This window comes from Diabrotica undecimpunctata, chromosome 7 (genome assembly GCF_040954645.1).
Source record: "Diabrotica undecimpunctata isolate CICGRU chromosome 7, icDiaUnde3, whole genome shotgun sequence".
NCBI classification, from domain to species: Eukaryota; Metazoa; Arthropoda; class Insecta; order Coleoptera; family Chrysomelidae; genus Diabrotica; species Diabrotica undecimpunctata.
The window spans coordinates 7,021,436-7,041,865 of record NC_092809.1 but is presented as its reverse complement, the minus strand read 5'-3'; the positions used below and the strand labels follow the sequence as shown (position 1 = coordinate 7,041,865).

Sequence of the window (20,430 nt, the reverse complement as noted above, 5' to 3'; positions counted from 1 at the left end):
TTTCTACAGATCCCGCCTAATCTATCAGCAGTTTGTATAAACTAACGTGTTTTTAATGTGTATTAAGTAATTACTTACTGACGCAGGTTACTGATGTTACTGACGCAGTTCAAAGGATTACAACATTGAAATGGAACTGGGCGGGGCATGTTGCCAGATTAAAAATGGAAGGTGGACGAAGAAAATTCTGGAATGGAGACCTAGACACGATGCTTATCGTAATCGAGGACGTCCTCGAACAAGGTGGTCAGATGACATCAACGCATTCAGCACAACTGGATTCAGGGTGCTCAAGATAGAATGCATTGGAATTATTTACGGGAGGCCTATGTCCAGCAGTGGACTCAAAACAACTGATGATGATTAAGTAATTAGTATTATTATATCATTGAAAACACAAATGCGCCCTATATTAGAAATGTTACTAAAAGTCCATGCAAAAAAAGGGTGTACATTAGGACTGGTTCAAAATAAATTAGGTTATACAGATTATGGCAAATCAAGTTTATAAAAAGTCTTACCAAAACTGCTGCTACACACACACTCGTGGTATTTCCAGGCTTTCACTTGCGGTTGTTTTTCGTACGGGGAAGCTGTCTTACCGGTTCCTAAACGGTTAGCCGCAGTCAAGCCGCGGGAGATAACGGATGATGTGCGTACCGCAACACAGGTACTACGGGGAGGGTGGAGCCCCGTGTTACTTTATGTAATCACGCCACCCTCAAACGGTGTCAGACTCGTAGGGGTAATGGTTAGCTAACGGTCGTATGCCGAAAGGCCAGGTAGACCAGGGTCCACCTGATGTTTAGTCATTAGAGGGTGCACGAATTCGTCCATGTCTGTATTTCTAATGGAGTGGGGTTGAAATGTGAATAGGAAGGGTCGGAGAATGCGAAATAATTGTAAAATTGTGGTAGAATGATGAAAATAAAAAGCTTTTATCTCACAACATTGATAATAAATGCAAAATTTGATTAAGAAAATAGTTTTTATTAATATAATTCGGTACAAAATAAAGATAACAACTATAACGTTATAAGATTATCTGGGATATAATACAAAAAAAAGTTCAACATTTAAAACAAAATTATTTATATGGTAATTTAAATAATTTAAAGACCACATACAAAAATTGAGAGAAAGATAATATGCCTGATACCTTAACAGTTGGTTGAATCAGTACTGGAATTTGACTCTGCTACTTTAGGACTATCTTCTTTTGTATGAAGGATTTCTTCTGCTGTTAAAAAAATTATAAAATTAATGAATTTGTTTGGCAGTTGCATTAACAGTTTAAATTACAATATATAATATCACAGTTAGGATTCAAAACTTGAAATTACTTATAATATACAATCAATATATATATATATATATATATATATATATATATATATCCAATGGGTTGTGAATACCATAGGTTGTTCTGTGGAAAGGAATATTGAAAACATTGTGGTAAAACATTGTAGTGCTTGATGGGGAACATTAAAGTTAATCTAGCTTAACAGGTTTGGACAATCAATAAATCCATGTATAATCCTATATATAAATATAGCTCCCGACATATCACGACGGTTCTTGAGTGAGGGTAAAGATAATTAATATCTCAAAAATTTATGCTGGACTCTTTCTATGGTATCAATATTGTTCTGAAAATAGGGTGACCAAATAACTGAACAGTATTTCAAAATAGTTCTACTAAGCAACAATACACTAATCTTGTTGAATAAATGTAGAAATACTTGCAATTCCTAGTAACGAAACGATGAAGTTTAGATGCCTTTATTGAAATAGAGTTTATGTAGTCACAGAAAGTAAGCTTCTCATCGAAAATAACACCCAAATCCCGAATAGAAACATAGGCAAGAAACATAGAAGAAACATAATTCAGTGGCTGATTATTATTAGTATAGTTTGTTCCAATTCTATTGACTTTACGAAAAAAACTTATAAAACAACATTTTTTTACATTTAAGTGTTGTGATTGCACCAATTTTGTAGTCTGTCTAAGTCATTTTGTAGCAAGCCTTGATATTTTAAGCTATTTATAACTTTCCAAATTTTAAGTCATCTGCCAACATTAGACATTTGCTATTTAGGAAACAGGAAGTGATGTCGTTAACGAAGATATTAAAAATAAAAGGAGAAGTGTGTCCTCCTTAAGGAACTCCAGATGTTACTGAGGTACTATCAGACAGATGACAATATATCTTGACCCTTTGACTTCTCCCAGATGTAGAGTTTTTAATCCATTCAACAAACCTGACATGAAAGCCTACATTAATTAATTTACCAAAAAGTATTTGGTTATCTACACGATCAAATGCTTTGGAAAATCTGTGTATACTGCATCCACCTGTTTACGGTCTTTCGTATTCAGATATCAGATTTATAGCAAACCAAATTTGTTGCAGTGGATGTTCTGCTATGAAAACCATGTTTTGAGAGATTTATTAAACAATATCACAAATGACATTACAAGGGTACAGACACACTTTTTTAATAAAAATTTCGACACTCCACCTGGGCTAGCAGTAAGCTTATTGGGCAGCTCATTTATGCAATTAAAAATGTCAGTCATGGTAATCTTAGAAGGACAAATATTTGTACTAAAGTTGCTATTTAATGGATGGATAGGCACGTAAAGGTTGTTGTTATTTGGTGAATACACAGTTTGGAAGAAGTTCATAAATAAATTAGCTATGTCTTGATCATTTGTTACAGATTGGACTTAATAAAATAAGGAATTATAAAAGGTTATGACTAGATCGCTTATCATTGATGTACTTCCAAAATGACTGGATCATTTCTTAGGCCAGTATCTATACCTTTAATATAGCTGCTGAAGCAAATTTCAGGCAGTTGTTTACATTCAGCTCTTAGGTGGGAAAATCTAATATAGTCATCATCAGAACGATTATTAACATAAATATAGTGAGCATGTTTTTTCTCCAGAGTCAGTCTTCTAAGATCAGTATAGAACCACTTGGGAAAAGTTGAAGTTCTATAGTTCTTCAATGGCACAAAGTAAGCAATTCCTATAGAGAGAACTTCATAGAATAATTTTGTAGCAACATTAACCAAACATACCTGCCAGTCTATGGAAGCAAGGAAGTTGTTAAGCGCAATGTAATCCCCATTCCGAAAATCATAAAACAACTAATCATAAACCAACTTTTTGCTATTTGCTTCTTTCACATCGAGGTTTAAGCAACATTCATAATCCACATAATGGATGCTAGGATCTACAAGGGGATCACTTGCTTTTAAGATATTTAACTCCCTAGCATTAGAAAAAACTGAATCGGTGAGCCCAAAAAAGTACAGTAAAAAAGTGATAGAGGAAATGTGCCAAATATGGAATATGTCCTCATTATGGTAATATCCAAAAATTAAACAAACTAAAAGTGATAACAGCGGACTAGCTAGTTACGTTAATCAAATTAACACTTTAATTTAATTAACGAAAAAAAAAGAAGGCCTGTAAGGTACTACAGTTCTTCTCAGAGCTCTTTCAGTGCGTCACAGTTTTTCGATTTCTTTCTAACGCATTAAGTTGGATATGACAAAAAAAGTCGTAGTTCCGTGATTAAACACAAAAATATTGTAGCAGTATATACATAAGCAGTCTATTTGCAACCTACGTTTGATTCGTTGTTATGCAATCGATTACGCGAATTATGAACATTTGACGTAAAACTTCCATGTTGGTCATCCTTTTGAAGTGTCAAAGAGTGAAGTGATCGTTTTCGTTCAGGTCAGTATTTTGTGTTTTGGATTATTTATTTTTTCATTAATATATTTTAAAAATGCCAAGATATACGAAAAAGAAACAAGTACAGATAATATAATGACTATGAAGAAGTTTAACTTAATGGATATTGTAAAGAAGCATGTATCAGATTGGACAGACTGGCTCTTCAATCTGTTTTACAGGTGAGATAGACTGGCCCTTTAGTTTGATCATCGTGTCTTGAGATGCCTTCATATCATTGGCGTTGACGAATTATCTTAAAACCAGACCTTAAGGTTTTGTTTCCACTGACATTTAATTGGCAGCTTATTACTTAATAGTAATTCAAAAATAAGTAAATAGAAAGTATTTTGATCAAATATATACTTACAACCATAACTGAAACAGTCAGACGGAACATCACAATCGTCGTCCTCAGACATGGTAAAAATAGAAGGACTGCGTGAGGCTTCAGGTTCACCTAGTACTACATTATAATCATAATAATCATCCTCAGACATGGTGTACATAGAAAGACTGCGTGACTCATCAGGATCGTCTAGTTCTACATTATAGTCATATTCATCTTCAGACATGCTGTATATGATGGAAGGACTTTGTGACTCTTCATGTTCATCTACTGGTGGATTAGAGTCTGTTTCTTCTTCGACCTCAAGGTATTCTTCTTCACCGAAGTCGAACTCGTCATTTGAACCTAAATAGTACCCGTCGTCATCGTCGTCGTTCACGTGCCTTACATCAGTTATAATAAATCCAAATTCCCTACCCTGTAATTCAATGTATTGAATCATAAATAAAATGACGATATTAATGAAGCATTTATATTTTACATTGATATATAACACACAAAAACTTAAAACACATTTTGATTGAATTATTGACATGCATCACAGACATGCTCGACAGTTTCGTCTTCTCGTTCGCACTTCCTGCTTAGAAGTATGTCTACTAGACCCAGTGTGTGGAGGTGTTTGTTCAGTTGACAATGACCATTTAAAAAACCAACTGTCAAGTGTAGGTTTTTCCCGATAATTTTTCATTCCCGAGTACTTCCTTGATTTTAACTTTTCAAGGTTCCTTAGTGTTACCCTAGTAAGTCTACATCCTTGCTCTTCTTCGCATCTTTTCACGGTTTGCGTGTGAGTGACATTTGACAATTTCCGCGATGATTGTAGACCAAGCAAAAAGATCACCCGGTCCTAAGAGATTAAGGATGATGTTACCATCTTAGGCTTGAATTAGTGACTTATGACACTCCATTGCTAACCCTGATGTGACACGTTGTCTATATAGGTTAGTAGCGCTTGTCTGCTGACCGTGTAGATTATTATGGTTTTACCGGCTATACCTTTTCGGGTTATCTCTTTTCCGGCTATGAAAATACCAGCCAGTTCTATGCAATACGCATTTGCCACGTTTGACTCCATATGCTGTTTTGTTTCGATTTTGTACGGTCTGTCGAAAACAAACTTAGGTTTAATTGAATCGCAACCTGACTGTAGAAGTGGTAGCGAGCGCATCAAGCTCTCCCCGTTAGAAACGACATCTCAATTGTCGTATTCCTATATCAAAGTTTGCACCCGCTAAGAGCAATCTCATTATTCTCAACAACGCCACCTCCATGCCCGGGTATCTCTTATGGGAGTGACAGTCCTCTAAAATTTGTATTTCGTAAGGACACCAGAGGGCGTAGCATTCGTATTCGTAGCAAAGCTTCGTGACTGCGCAATACCGCAACCAACAAAACAAGTACGCCATTTTTATTGTGGTTTCGACACAGTGTTTCGAGTTGTATTATTTGCGATTAAATAATTGTTTGCTTTTTTGCCATCATATTTAAATATTTATGGTTTTTAACTGTGGCGTTAATGATTGTAATAATTACAATAAGGATGCTCAAATGCATATTTTTCCAAAAGATAGGGCGGTAAGTAGAAAATGCTGATATAAGATTTTATTTATTTTTTAATAATTGCCTTAAAATGTTCGATGTTGTCCCAAACTTCTTTGCTTTCACGTTATGATGTGTATTAGAATTGTTGCCGATATAGAATTAGGTAAAAGTTTTATACAGTGTGACCCATTTAGATTGGAAACACGTCTATAAAATTTGAAGTTGTTAACTGATTTTAATCAAATTTTTTTTTAATGTCATGTAATAAAATGTCTATTGCGGGACAAAATATGAAATATTTAGTTAAATTTTCAGGGCATTCTACGATACTTTTTCTTCGTCGAAAATGGAGAATTTGTATTAGCGATTTTTTTATTAAAAAAATTTCTACGCCACTGGATTTAGAGTGGCTTCAAATAGCTATTACAAAAATTTCATTAATATATATTAATTAATAACAACAATAATTATGACAACTTAAAATTTTAAAACTCACTAAGAAAAAACACTCTGTATTAACGTTAAAAAAAAACACTCTGTATTAACAGAAACATGGAAACATAATTTTAGTTTAAATCCTAGTTGCCTCTACCAATCCACCATCTAATTGGATACATTTGTCGTAGCGTTTATGAATATTTCTAATTACATTTCTTAGTTGTTGGGGAGTAATTTCTGCACATGCCTGTCGAATTCTTGCACGAAGTTCTTTTACGTCTCTTGGACGGGTTTGGTAAACTTTTTGTTTGATAACTCCCCAGAGAAAGAAGTCTAAAATTGTGAGATCTGGAGATCTGGGTGGCCAATCTATCAACGGACTACCCCGGCCTATCCAACGGTTCGGAAAATTTTTATTTAGCCAGTGCTTCACGGTTCTGGCGTAATGAACAGAACAACCATCTAACTGAATATACAAATTTAATCGTTCATTAATTGGGAGCTCATGAATAGCATCCCACAAGTCGGTGTTTAAAAATTCTAAAAAGTTCTGTGAGTTCAAGTTTTCTTCAAAAAAGAAAGGACCAATAACTCGCTCGTTCAGTATACCACACCAGACATTGATTTTTTGAGAACACTGGCTTTTACAGTTTATTACCCAATGGGGATTATCTGCTGTCCAATAGCGACAATTCTGTGATGATACTACTCCATTTGTAGTGAAAGTGGCTTCGTCGGTAAACAACACGTTTTTTAGAAAATTTATATTGTTTAAATATTCCCCTTGGGCCCATAAACAATATTCTAAACGTTTTGCTTCGTCGCCTTCTTGTAATGTGTGTAAGAATTTTGGTTTTAAAGGTTTAATATTATTTACCTTAAGACATCGCCGAGTACTCTCTCGAGGCACATTCAAATATAAACTGGCATTCCTTAAACTGGCATTAGGGTTATTTCTGAAATGATCTAAAATGATTTGATCATTTCCTCTTCTTCTTTGTAACGGGTTATTTTTTAAAATTAGTTTTGATACTGCACCATATTCATTAAATATTCTATTTATTTTGTTTACCGTACCGCAGCTAATATTAGGACGATCCACATGTCTGTCATTAAATATTGTACAAACTTCCCTGGCACTTCTATCGTTATCTCCCAAAAGACGTATAATTTCAATTTTTTCTCTCAAACTTAATCTTGCAGCCATGACACAAAATATTATTAAAAGAATTTGAAGTAAATATTGTTGCAGATATTATGCATACATTTATGCTAGCACTGAAATTTGTATGACACAAATAATGTCAAACAGTAATATCGTTGTCATGGCAACTGAGATTTAAGTTGTAGCATATAAGGTTAATAATAATATAAGTGCGTTACTTAAATTATGTGCATTAAATTTTTATGCTATTTTAAACATTTTTTGGCTAGTAGTGGTTTATTATTAAAATTATTTGAAAAATAATTAGTTTTATGGTTATCTGTTGATACAGGGTGTTCTTTTTTGACTCATAGCTTAGTGAGTTTTAAAATTTTAAGTTGTCATAACTTCGTTATTAATAAATATATTTAAATGAAATTTTTGTCATAACTATTTGAAGCCACTCTAAATCCAGTGGCGTAGAAATTTTTTTAATAAAAAAATCGCTAATACAAATTCTCCATTTTCGACGAAGAAAAAGTATCGTAGAATGCCCTGAAAATTTAACTAAATATTTCATATTTTGTCCCGCAATAGACATTTTATTACATGACATTAAAAAAAAATTTGATTAAAATCAGTTAACAACTTCAAATTTTATAGACGTGTTTCCAATCTAAATGGGTCACACTGTAGGAAGTAAAATTATCGTCATTAAAAATTTGGTTATTCTTCAATGTTTTAAGAACTTTTTCTACAACACTTTTGTTTATTTGTCCTTTTGTAAAGCACCTCTAGAAACATACTGTGTAACATTATTTCACAGAAAATATTAAAAACAAACTATTTATTTTTTAGCTTTATGATATTTGGATTAATAAAATTGGCAGAGAAGACTTGAAGGTGAAGCCTATGGACAGGGTCCGAAAGTCATACCGCATTTGCACAATTCATTTTGGACCAGAAGCCCGCTATGTTGGATCGAGATATAAGTCCACCTTGAAATGTGATGCTATTCCTTCTCTGTTTCCCAATACTGCTTGCAGGAGGGAAGGTGGGTTTTATTAGTTATGTCATAAATTATATCTTCATAGAAATCTGGATGTTTTCATAGTGTTACCAAGAAATGTAAATAATAGGTATTAAGTACATGTTTTTTTACAGCTTCTTCTGCTAAAGTGTATAAGTCCCCTACAGAGAATTCTAGAACGGAGCAAAGAGAATTAAGAGAAACTGAACAGGTTAGCATTGTTATGCCATCAACTTCTCAATCAATATGTGAAGAAATTTTACCACTTTGTTCTACATCTACACCGACGATATTAATAGAAAATTTTTGATAATGTATTAGATATAATTTATAGAAACTACAGAATAGCCACTGTTTAACCAACTACATTTAAATAGATGTAATTAATGTTTATAAAAAAAAAATAAAGTAGAAAAAGAACCAACGTTTGTTTTATTTTTGTAGTCAAACCCTCAAAATTAATCTTTATATTTGAAGAATTACGAGAAGATTTTTTAAAAAGATGTTGCTTTCCTAAGGCCGCCAGATGGCGCATTGTCCAGAAATAACCTACACAGTTTCCTATCTATTCAGTAATATATATTCTTTACGTTATATTTAGCAAGCCATCCGCTGAATATGGTTTAACCTGTTGATCGCTGTTGCCTATAGCACTTTTGGTACCAAAGCAAAAGCAACAGTAGTGCAGATCCAGGCGATCACCCTGGGCGAAAGGCCCCAGGTGCTTCTGACCGTTCGTCGACGCTGCTTATAGGCAATATATGCTCTTTTAGCTCTAACATCTAGAAGAGAGTTCGATGTTAACTTCCTGTCCAGGGTAATACCAAGGTGTTTCACCTCTTCAGAAAAGTTTATATCGTCAGTTTAGAATCCTTGGGTGTATTAAGCCCGAGATTCTTCTTTTTCTGATGATGAGAACTGGGGATGTCTTCTTCAGATTTATAGATAGTGAGTGTTTCTTACACCATGTTTCTATTAGTCTGAGAGCAACTTGTAATCTCTCACATAGTTTGTTCTCAAAGGACGAATAGATTCTTTATTATCCAACGATCTTTCAAATCTTCCCACTATTTGATGCAGTGCAGAATTGGTAGATCTTCTCAAAGTATATGCATGTTGATTTGGGTGAAGTGGGTTATGAACCAGAACTGCATCCTTTATGCACCTCTTGCATAACTTTTCCTTCGTTTTCAAGAAAAACGGTGTTAGGCTAATTGGTCGGAAAGCCTTTGGTAGGGTGTATTCTATCCTATCTGGTATGAACATCTCTCTCCACTTTCTAGGAATATATCTTACAGACAAGGAGGCTCTGAAGATTTCCACAAGGTGCGACAGAAAGATATCAAGTCCCCATCGTAGTAAGGCTGGATATACGCCGTTAGGCTCTGGTGACTTAAAAGGGGTGAAGCTTCATATGGCCCATTTTACCTTTTCCTCACTAATCATTCTTCTGGCGAGATGCCAGTCATTCAGTGAGAGCATGATTGTTTATTCCGTCCAGTTCGGTGCTGTTGAGGCGCTAGAACCGGGGAAGTGTGTTTTCATCAGGACCTCAGCACTTTCACAAAGGTTGGCAGTTATGCTTCCATCTTCCTTCTTTTACATTCCGATGTGAATATTTTGAGAGCGCTTTTTGTAGCTTGGAAACCCACGGATAATCTTCGACTTCCTCACAGTAAGCTCTCCAAGCAGCTCTTTGTTTTTGTCTGCAGACTTTCTTAAACTCTCTGAGGTTTGATTGATAAGAATCGCAAGCATCTTTGAGTTTGGTGCATTTTGCTCTATTAAAAGCTGCTCTTACTGTCTTCCTAAGGTGTTTCAGTTCAGTGCAACACCAAGAGTTGGTTTTGCGACTTTCCTGGACCATATTTATCGGACAAGTTTTTTTATAAGCATAGTTTATGGTTTGGACAGATACTTTGAAGAGTCGGTTATAGAGTTCTAGATCCTTCCTCCTAGCGATGGTCAGACATAGAGATGTCCCTGATACCTGCCAGTTCTGAATTTTATTCAATATTTCAACTGTTGCTAGAGTGATATCTATGACTGTTTGGCTACGAACAATAATAAAGGTAAAATCCGTGTCCTTATTTAAGATATACAAATCTTTTCTAATATAGTCATAAAGAGACTTACCTCGAGCGTCTATACCTCTGATGTACTAGTCTAGATAATGAGAGTTCGAATTGCAGCTGATAATGAGTTCTACCTTGTGACTGAGACAATGGTCTACCAGATCTTCTTTCTTTTCTGTTGGTGGCAGGGTAGCTGCATCTGAGGGGAGGTAGACCGACACTAGTATCAATTCTCTATTTTTGCCCTTTCACCATGGGCATTTAACTTTAACCTCAGTTACGTCTGAGGTGCAAAACTGCGCTATAGGATAGGGTTTGATTTTCCTGGGAACATATATGGCTGTTCCCGGTTGTTAGTTGCTTGGTAAGCTGAAAATTTGACCATTTATTTTGGTCTTACATTATCCAAGGTTCTTAGATTAATGCTATAGGATCGGAAAGGCTGATACAGATGAATGCCGATACTGTGGATACTCCGACACTGTGACACATACGATGTTAGATTGCAGCAGATGGATAGTGGAAAGAAACAGAATGGAGAGAGAGACAGGTGTGAATTTTGTTACAGTGAGAGAAATGATTGAGAGAATAATTGAAAATAAAATAAGTTGGACTAACATACACAGCTATATCCGTGCAGTAATCAAGAAAAAGGAAGGGGAAGAAAGACAGCTGGACCAACGCTAAAGGTAAGAGTGAATGATGCTGAAAGATGAAGCTAGAAAAGTGGGTTACACTGTATGAGTTAGAATGCGTGAGTTAGACTGTGGGGAAGGAGGAAATGCCCATCTGGGAATGATGCCGAACTAGGAGCGATGAGTGTCTTCTACGCGCTACCTGGAACGAGACAGAGAGCCTCCTTGCTGATGAATAGAGTGTGGATGTGTATTAATGGAGAATTAATGAATAAAGGTAGTGCTTCGGAAGTGATGCCGGCCTTACAGCGGCCATTCCGCTTCCGGATCGCTGGATGACAGAGGAGGGTCTGGTTTAGCAGGTAGGCGTTCGGCGTAGACTCGGCGACGAGACGGCATTTTAAAGTAACTCGGGAACTATCGCCGGGAGTACGAAGAACGAATCCTGCACTAAAGTTAGTCAGGCGGCGTTCTGGACTGAGATGTCTTTTTATTTTTAAGATTTCAGACCCCCCTCTACAAAGACGAAAAAAAAAAGATTAATGCTATTGCATCCTCCGTTATATCAACGCGGCGGTATAGTGTCGCCGTTGCCACCTTTTTGTGTTGGAGGTTGCATTGAATAATACGGCTTAGGTGTCGTTCTGCTTCTTTTTAGGCATCCATTGCCTCCTCGGTTGAGGAAGGGACAGCCTTAGCCGTTTCGGTGCCTCCTCTGCAGCGTTCGTCGACCACCATCTGATCGTCTCCCTCCAATGGGACCATGGATGCATCAGTCGCAGTGGCCGACTTCGGCTGCCGACTGTCTGAGGTCCCTGGTTCCGACGAGGAACCCTCCTCTTCGTTGGAGCTTGCTTTTAGAGTCAATGAGGTGAACGCGTAGCTCAGCCTCATTTCTCTTTTCCTAAGGACAGCCATGTCCTCGCCTCCGATTCCGAAGACGAACAGGTGTCCATTAGGATCTCTTTTTACTTTATTGTGGAAGGTGCACCATCTCGCAATTGTCATGTCAGGATTTTGCCCCGTTAGCCTCTGCAGCACTCGTTCTGAGTCATCAGCAGTGGTAGTACCATCCTCCGGGATCCATAGAGAGGCTTTGGTAAGCTTCGGGAGCTTATCCTGACTGACAACTGCCAGTGACGCATCCTCCCACGGTTTGAGTTTAGCAATAACGTTTTGCAGCCATGCAAGCGCCCCATCGTCATCACAGATTACTCTGATGATCTCACCAGAGTAAGTCCACGAGTTAAATGTGGGCGCTTTTACATGGCTGCTGGAGGTGGACAAGATTGTTCTGTCCACTTCCTCCACCAGGCTGCATTTGATAAGGTTTGCCTGGTCAGCAGTGACCTTGCAATATGGGTTTACCTTATCTATAACAGCGACCTCAAGGTGCCTTGAGGCGGCTTCCGCGAAGCTTTGGGAAGGGCTATTCGATTCTTCAGGTTCATCTAGTACTAAGTTATAATCATAATTATCATCCTCAGACAAGGTGTAGATAGAAAGACTGGGTGACTTATTAGGATCATCTATTTCTACAATATAGTCACGTTTATCCTCAGACATCGTGTAGATAGAAATACTGAGTGACTCATTAGGATCATCTACTTCTACAAAAAATTCACATTCATGCTCACACATGCTGTAGATAACGGGAGGACTGTGTGACTCTTCGTGTCCATCTAGTGCTAGATTAGAGTCTGTTTCTTCTTCAACTTCAAAGAATTCTTCTTCCCCGAACTCGTCATTTGAACCTACAGAGTATCCGTCGTCATCGTCTTCATTAATGTGCATTCCATCAGGTACAATGAATCCAAATTCCCTACCCTACAATTCAATGTAATGAACCATAAATAAAAGTATGAAATTCATGATGAAGCTTCATTTTAAATCGAGAGATAATATACAATAACTTTAAACAAATTTTGATTGAATAATGAAAGCGCATATGACAATATAAACCGAGAATTCATAATAAAAGCAATGAAAGAATTTAATATACCAACACAACTAATAGAACTGATAAAAGAATCTCTAAAAGTAGAAAGTAGAATCCGGATACAAAATGAATTAACGGAAACAATAGATGTGAAAAAGGGACTACGCCAGGGAGACGCTCTATCATGCATCTTGTTCAACATCGTACTCGAGAAAATACTAAGGGACACAACAGTCAATACACGAAGAACAATCATTAATAAAAGCGTGCAAATACTAGCATTTGCAGATGATGTTGACATAATCGCAAGGTCAAGAAGAGAAATGATAGAGGCATACAACCAAATAGAACGAGCTGCACAAAATAGTGGTCTTAAAATCAATCAGACCAAAACAAAATATATACAGGTAAGTCAAAACGCAGAAATAAGGCAGCCACAAAATATAACAATATGAGAATATAACATTGAGGAGGTAAAAACTTTATATACTTGGGATCCCTAGTCACGTTTGATAAAAACGTTGCGGAGGAAGCTAAGAGGCCAGTATTTATTGCAAATAAATGTTACCATGGCTTAATTAGCCAACTAAGATCAGATAACGTCGCAAGACAAACAAAATGCCAAATATATAAAACCTTAATAAGACCGGTACTCACATACGGCTCAGAAACCTGGACACTCACTAAAAGAGAGGAACGTTGTTAGCCACCTTCGAAAGAAAAATCTTGCGACACATATATAAGGGCACAAAAGAAAACGGAATATGGCGAAGAAGATACAACTCTGAACTATACAAAATATACCAGGATCCGGATATTATAATATTCATTAAAATAGGACGACTGCGTTGGATAGGACATGTAGAAAGAATGGAAGAAGGCGAAATACCAAACAAAATATTCAAACAGATGCCAATAGGAAAAAGAACAAGAGGAAGACCGAAGCTGAGATACTTAGAACAAATAGAAAATGATATAACAACCTTAAAAAAAAACTGGAGACAAAAAGCACGAAACAGATCAGAATGGAGAAGAATCCTGGAACAGACCAAGACCCAAAAAGAATTATCGAGCCAGTGATGATGATGATGATGGACAAGCATCACAGACATGCTCGACAGAAATGATGGAAATATATAATTCAGTTAATATAGCACATTATTACTCTATATTTTTGAAATAGTAAAACTACTGAAAAATATTACTATAAGACAACCGAACACAGGGTGAGAATGATTTGAAGATCAAGTACTTTAATGGGGTACCCACAATCATTGTCAGTAAATCCAATAATTCAAAAACCGATCATTGAGCTTATATTTTCAGAATGTTGGCGGTATGTGCAGTAAACTTCAGAATTTCAGACATGCTGTGAGTCCCTCTAGTTATGATGTTATTATTATTATTGAAACATGGCTTACACCTAGAATCTTAGATGCTGAATTGGAATTGAGTGACTTTAATGTGTATAGACATGACAGGGACCCTCAAACTAGTTTAAAGGCTCAGGGTGGTGGTGTTCTTATTGTTGTCCACAAGCGCCTCGATTCAATGTTGGTTAGACCTATCGATTCCTCTGTGGAACACGTTTTTACACAGGTAATGTGTGGCACAAAAAAGTTAGTCATTGGTGCAGTGTACTTTCCTCCACGTTCATCTGGGTCAGTATATGAGGAGCATTCCACCTGTATGTTGGACTTAGCGGATAGATTCAGTGATTGTAAATTCTGTATTTGTGGCCATTACAACCTACCTGAAGCATCCTGAGATAATCTTAGTAATGGTGTTACAGTTGAGTGTCCGCATCACTCTCCAGCAAATATTATTTGTACTTGCACAATTTTCACAATGTCTCAAGTAAATTCTTTGCCTAACCTTAATAATAAATTTTTAGATCTAGTTTTCTGTACTCAGAGGGATGCAGTTGTGTCGATTTCAACTGATATTCCATTGAATAATTCGCAACATCATTCAGCTTATACTATATTGTTACATGCAGAAAATTTAAATTTGTTTCTTAAATATGATGTCTTGTATCATGATTTAAAAAAATGTAATTATCAAGGTTTAAATGAATATTTAGCCTCAATTCCTTGGAACAAAGTATAAGATGAATCAGATATAAATTGCTGCTTAGAAAATTTTTACCATATTTTATATGATGCCATCAATATGTTTGTTCCTATCACACAGTTTAAATCATTAAACTTTCCAGTTTGGTTTTCGCGAGAATTAATTGAGCTTGTCATACAGAAAAAATAGCTCACAGGAATTTTAAAGCATCAGGCAACTCATATGAGGAATTTTCGGTGTTAATGGAAAGATGTAAATCATTACAAGCAGTATGTTATAAGAACTATTTAGAGAATATTCAAGCAAATCTTTCAAGTAATCCCCACTCTTTTTGGAGGTATGTTAGTACTACACGTGGGTCTAGTGCTTATCCTAATGTAATGTCTATTAAAGGTGGGGATGTAATAGCTCAGAATGGTGATGAAATAGTTAATCTTTTTGCCAGTTATTTTTCAGGTACATATAATGATAGTGAGTATAATGTACCTAATTTTAAATTGGACTATAGTGTGGATTTTCAGACTCTGAAGTTTAGTTTGACTGATGTTTTCGAGGGGATTATAAGTTTAAAAACTACATATTCTTCAGGGTCTGATGGTATACCTGCAGCACTTATTAAGAACTGTATTTTTTCCCTTTGTAAACTTTTCAGCAAATTTTCAATTTATCATTGTCATCATGTGTATTTCCACAATATTTAAAAAATAGTTTTCTTACACCTATCTATAACTCTGACAATCGCGAGTGTGTTAACAATTATAGAGGTATAACTATTCAATCAGCAATCCCGAAACTTCTTGATAAATTGGTATCGATAAATCTCACCTGGGCTTAACATAATTATTGATGAACAACATGGATTTTCTAACGGGAAGTCAACAGTAACAAACCTTGTCAATTACCAACAATACTTGTTGCCTGCATTTGAGAATAAAATTTTACGACAGCGTTTACACTGATTTCTCAAAGGCCTTTGACCAAGTTAATCATAATCTTGTGGTCCACAAACTTCATGCACCTGGCTTTGGTGACCCCATTGTTAATTGGATTAAAAGTTTTCTGATGGGACGTACACAGCAAGTTCGTATTAACAATTATATTTCAAAAGAATTTCATTTTTCCCTTGCTTTTTAACTTGTTCATTAACGATATTGTTAAGGCTATCAAAAACTCAGGCTTCCTGCTATTTGCTGATGATCTTAAGTTATTTCATTGTATACGTAATAAATCAAATAGAGATCTCCTGCAAGATAATGTAAATAATATATGTTTATGGTCAAAACAAAATGGTTTAAGCTTAAATCCAACTAAATGTTCTTGTATTTCTTTTGGTCATATAAATAATCTAATAGCTAATAGATATGTTCTTAACAATGTACTCTTGGATTCAGTTACTGAGATAATAGATTTGGGTGTATTATTGGATTGTGCATTGATATTTAGAAGCCATTTTCTTAAAATTAAGGAAACACGATTTCGTAATCTTGGTTTTATTTATCGTAACAGTCATGATCTCTCACCTATTGTATGCAAAATATTGTATTGCTCTCTGGTACGCTCAGGTCTTGAATACTGCTCTGTTGTTTGGTCCCCATTTCATCAAGTATACATTGAAGGATTGGAGAGCGTTCAGAGGAAGTTTCTAAGATCTTTAGCTTTTAGATAGATTATTCTATAAGAATGTCTCAATTTAACATTGCTACATTGAAAAACCGCAGGTTGAGAGCTGATAATATGTTATTTTTGTTTAAAATTCTAAACAATGTTATTAATTGTCCCCCGTTATTAGCCAATGTATACTCAAACACAATACATAGAACTCGACACACTGCACTCTTTTATATTCCTTTTATAGGACTGATTATGCTCGTCATTTTCCCTTGTCGAGAATGCTCATCTCTTGCAATGACCTCCTATTGGATCCTTTCTGGCCAAACATTAATACTTTCAAAAGGCAACTTAAGAATCTAATTATTAATTTACATATGTGATATTTTGTTTTTATATATATTTTTTTAACTTTTGTGATTTGATATACTGTTTTAATGTACAAATTTTAACTGTTTACTTGTTTCTGTGTAAATGGTTCTACAGTTGAAATAAATAAATAAATAAAAATGAAACCCAATGAATGCCCACAAATATTACCAAATTGTTTTGGGGATATTTTTTCTTGCACAAGTGTAACGAGACATTTAGTGTGCCAACATCCAACTGGTGATGAATGAGTGTCATCTTACAGTCAGTTACCTCTTTTTTGCATCCATGATTGAAATTTGAACTACCAAATTTCTGCTGAGTGTTGCACACTAGTCCACAAAATAAACCACTTATCAACTCATTTTTACAAAGTTTCACCAATTTCCTCTCTCTATTAAGAGTAACCTTTAACTGGTAAAGTTCACACAGTTAAGTTATGAGTCAAATGTGAATGGCGCTTCATTCCAGTCTAGAGTCCAGATTTTGAGTCACTGTGCAGTTAGGAATAATAATTCTACCATTTTGTTTCAGATATAAATTAACAAATAACCACAAAGCATATTAAATCTAACATGTCTTCTGTTGAAACATATGATATATTAGATTTATTTATTTATTTAGTACACGGGATAACTCCATTTAAAAGTTTAAATTACAATATACAATATCACAGTTAGGATTAAAAGAGAACATTTAATAGCCCCATGTATCTATCCAATGGGTTGTGGATACCATAGGTTGTTCTGTGGAAAGGAATATTAAAAACATTGTGGTAACATAGAGCTTGATGTAAAACATTTAAGTTAATCTGGCTTAACAGGTTTGGACAATCAATAAATCCATATATCTAGCCCTGACATATCACGACGATTCTTGAGTGAGGATAAAGATAATTGTTGTTTTATATGGGAATAATCATGATTTTCAATAGTAGTGTCGACATTGTAAGCACAATATCTCAAAAATTTATGCTGGACTCTTTCTAAAAGTAGAGTGACCAAATATGTGAACATAATTCCAAAATAGTTCTAACTAAGCAACAATGCTTTAATCTTTTTGAATTAATGGAGAAATACTTGCAATACCTAGTAACAAAACTAAGAAGTTTAGATGTCTTTATTGAAATAGAGTTTATGTGGTCACAGAAAGTAAGCTTCTCATCAAAATAACACTCAAATCCCAAATAGAAGAAACATGATTTGTTTATAGATAAAACGGCTTTCAGATAAAACATTGAATAAAATTATTAACTCACCGCTTCATTATTAAATGAAATCCAATCATCATCTACATCAAAGTCATCAGGTCCCCACTCACCCTGGTCAAAAGGATTACCTAAAAATTGGGGAGGCATACTTTGCTTACTTCAACAAACTCTCCAAAGAACTTGTGGAGTAGTCTGTTGGCTTCTTCTCTTTCTTTTGTTTGTTACCCTGTTTGTATAGTTTAATTTTGATGAGCTTGTTCTCTATCTTTTTCTTTTTTAAAATGGATAAGGCTTCGTTTAATTTTTCTGTATTCTCAAAGTCAACTATACACCAATTTCCAGATTTCTAAAAATAAATAATATCAATATTTCACGATTTCAAATTTTAGCTGATAAAAATTCATTTTATAAACACCAAATTGACAATCAATCATTTACTGCATCAAAGTACAGAAAACTAGCTAATTTTCCCATAAGTTTTGTTGCTAACATTATATAATGTGAGGAGGTAGTTTTGTGTTTTTGTTGATTCCAGTTTTATGAAAATTAGTCAAATAATAAAAATAAAAAATAAACAATCCAAAATATTTTGTTATAGTAATACTTGCTCTAAATGTTGTTTACTTAGGTAAAAAGTAAAACGTAAAAGCTGTACACAAGAAATATTTAGTATTAAAAATAATATATGTTTTAGTTCAGATTGGGGAGAGATTTGATCAGTATACAAATTTTCCTTTGGGAACTTCTATCGTTCAGCTTAAGTGCAAATTATTCCATTTATTAAAAATAATTTCACAACATTTTCTAATCGATTATGGCATCACAGGCTTTGCTACTGCTGGACATGTTCATTCATTACTATACCAAACAAAAATAATTAAACCAAAGCTTACAATTTAGATTAATGAGGGATACAAATACTATATTTAAAGTAGCATTGAAAATAGCACACCAATAAAATTTTAATGTGATGAGCACTACTAAAGCACTACCTAGTGTACAGTTTTTTGTACAAATATGCTAGTTTGAATTTCTTTAACATTGACCACCTTTAAATTTAAGACAAATACCATACTTTGTTAAAAGATTGAAAAATAGTGAATAGTACTGGATAAACAACGAATACACCCTAAAAAGCTTCTATATTTTTGTTGGTATTACACAACAAATATAAACTCACATTCCAGATAAAGTATTGGAATGTGAAGGTATCTGGAAACATTAAATATGTATTAAGGGTATTCCATAGAATCATTAATTTCAGTCCAATAAACTTTCCTGTTATTTAGAATAGCCATCAAAAAAGGCTAACAAAGAATTAAAAATTGGCCATGTTGAAGGAACATCAAAGTTATAATTATTTTAATAAGAAATTACTGTTTTTAAAATTAATGCTACAAGTCAATTGAAAAAAAAATACAACACTAGTATAGAAGTATTGCTTCAAAAAGTCTTGTACTATTTTCCTTTTCCAGGAACTAGAAAAATAAAAATATAAATTCCTTGTAATAAAATTATAACAATTTTCACTTACTTGTCTGGGAAGATGGACTTGAATTATATTTGGATGCAAGTCTCGAATGATAAATTCGTCTACGTCTCGTCTTTTAACTGGTAGACGAATATATAATTTTTTCACTTCAGAATCCTCTATGCTAAAAAGAGAAAAACCATATTATGAAACATTTGAAAATCATAATCTCATAACCTTAATGTACAAAACTGCTTGATTTTCAAGAAACAATAATTTATTTCTGACAAATATTTTAAACAAAGGTGCATATTTACCCCATAATTTATATAGTTTACTTCTAGAAAACATGTGCTGTTTTTAGAACTTTTCCAAATGGAAATTTTAATCTAGAAATGTCAGAATTATTGGACATACCTGTCAATTAACAAATATTTTTATAATTCGCGAATAGGTGTCGTTTTTAAAATGGTAATACAAATTTTTAAATATAAATTAAACAAAAACAAAAACAAAACAGATTGGTCATAATTTACTTGACATAAATTCATATAATCCTTGGGTTAAAGATTTAAAAAATTGAATAATACTAGAATATAAATCTACTATATAATATGATAACTTTTGGTATTGTAGTAAAAGTTACCTGTTTTCGAAGTACCATCGTATTGCGATAGATGTCCAGCGTAAGGTTTTCTACATCCTCATATTTTATCCATTTTATTTCAAAACTTTTGGATTCTGATCGGTTGCCGTCGACATACCGTCTCGACGCCTGGAAGTGGCACAG

At 34.6% G+C, this 20,430-nt stretch overlaps 1 protein-coding gene across 1 annotated transcript; it reads right to left on the bottom strand.

The window, feature by feature from the left end:
- Positions 1 to 969: 969 nt before the first annotated feature.
- LOC140444937 (uncharacterized) lies at positions 970 to 20,111 on the bottom strand. Its single transcript, XM_072536644.1, has 6 exons — positions 19,958 to 20,111; positions 19,704 to 19,824; positions 18,218 to 18,515; positions 12,339 to 12,797; positions 4,125 to 4,521; positions 970 to 1,240 (listed from the first exon to the last, which is right to left on the bottom strand). Exons 3-6 carry the CDS (start codon positions 18,314 to 18,316, stop codon positions 1,161 to 1,163), a joined length of 1,035 nt encoding a protein of 344 aa, XP_072392745.1. The 5' UTR covers positions 18,317 to 18,515; positions 19,704 to 19,824; positions 19,958 to 20,111; the 3' UTR covers positions 970 to 1,160.
- Between the last annotated feature and the right edge of the window lie 319 nt (positions 20,112 to 20,430).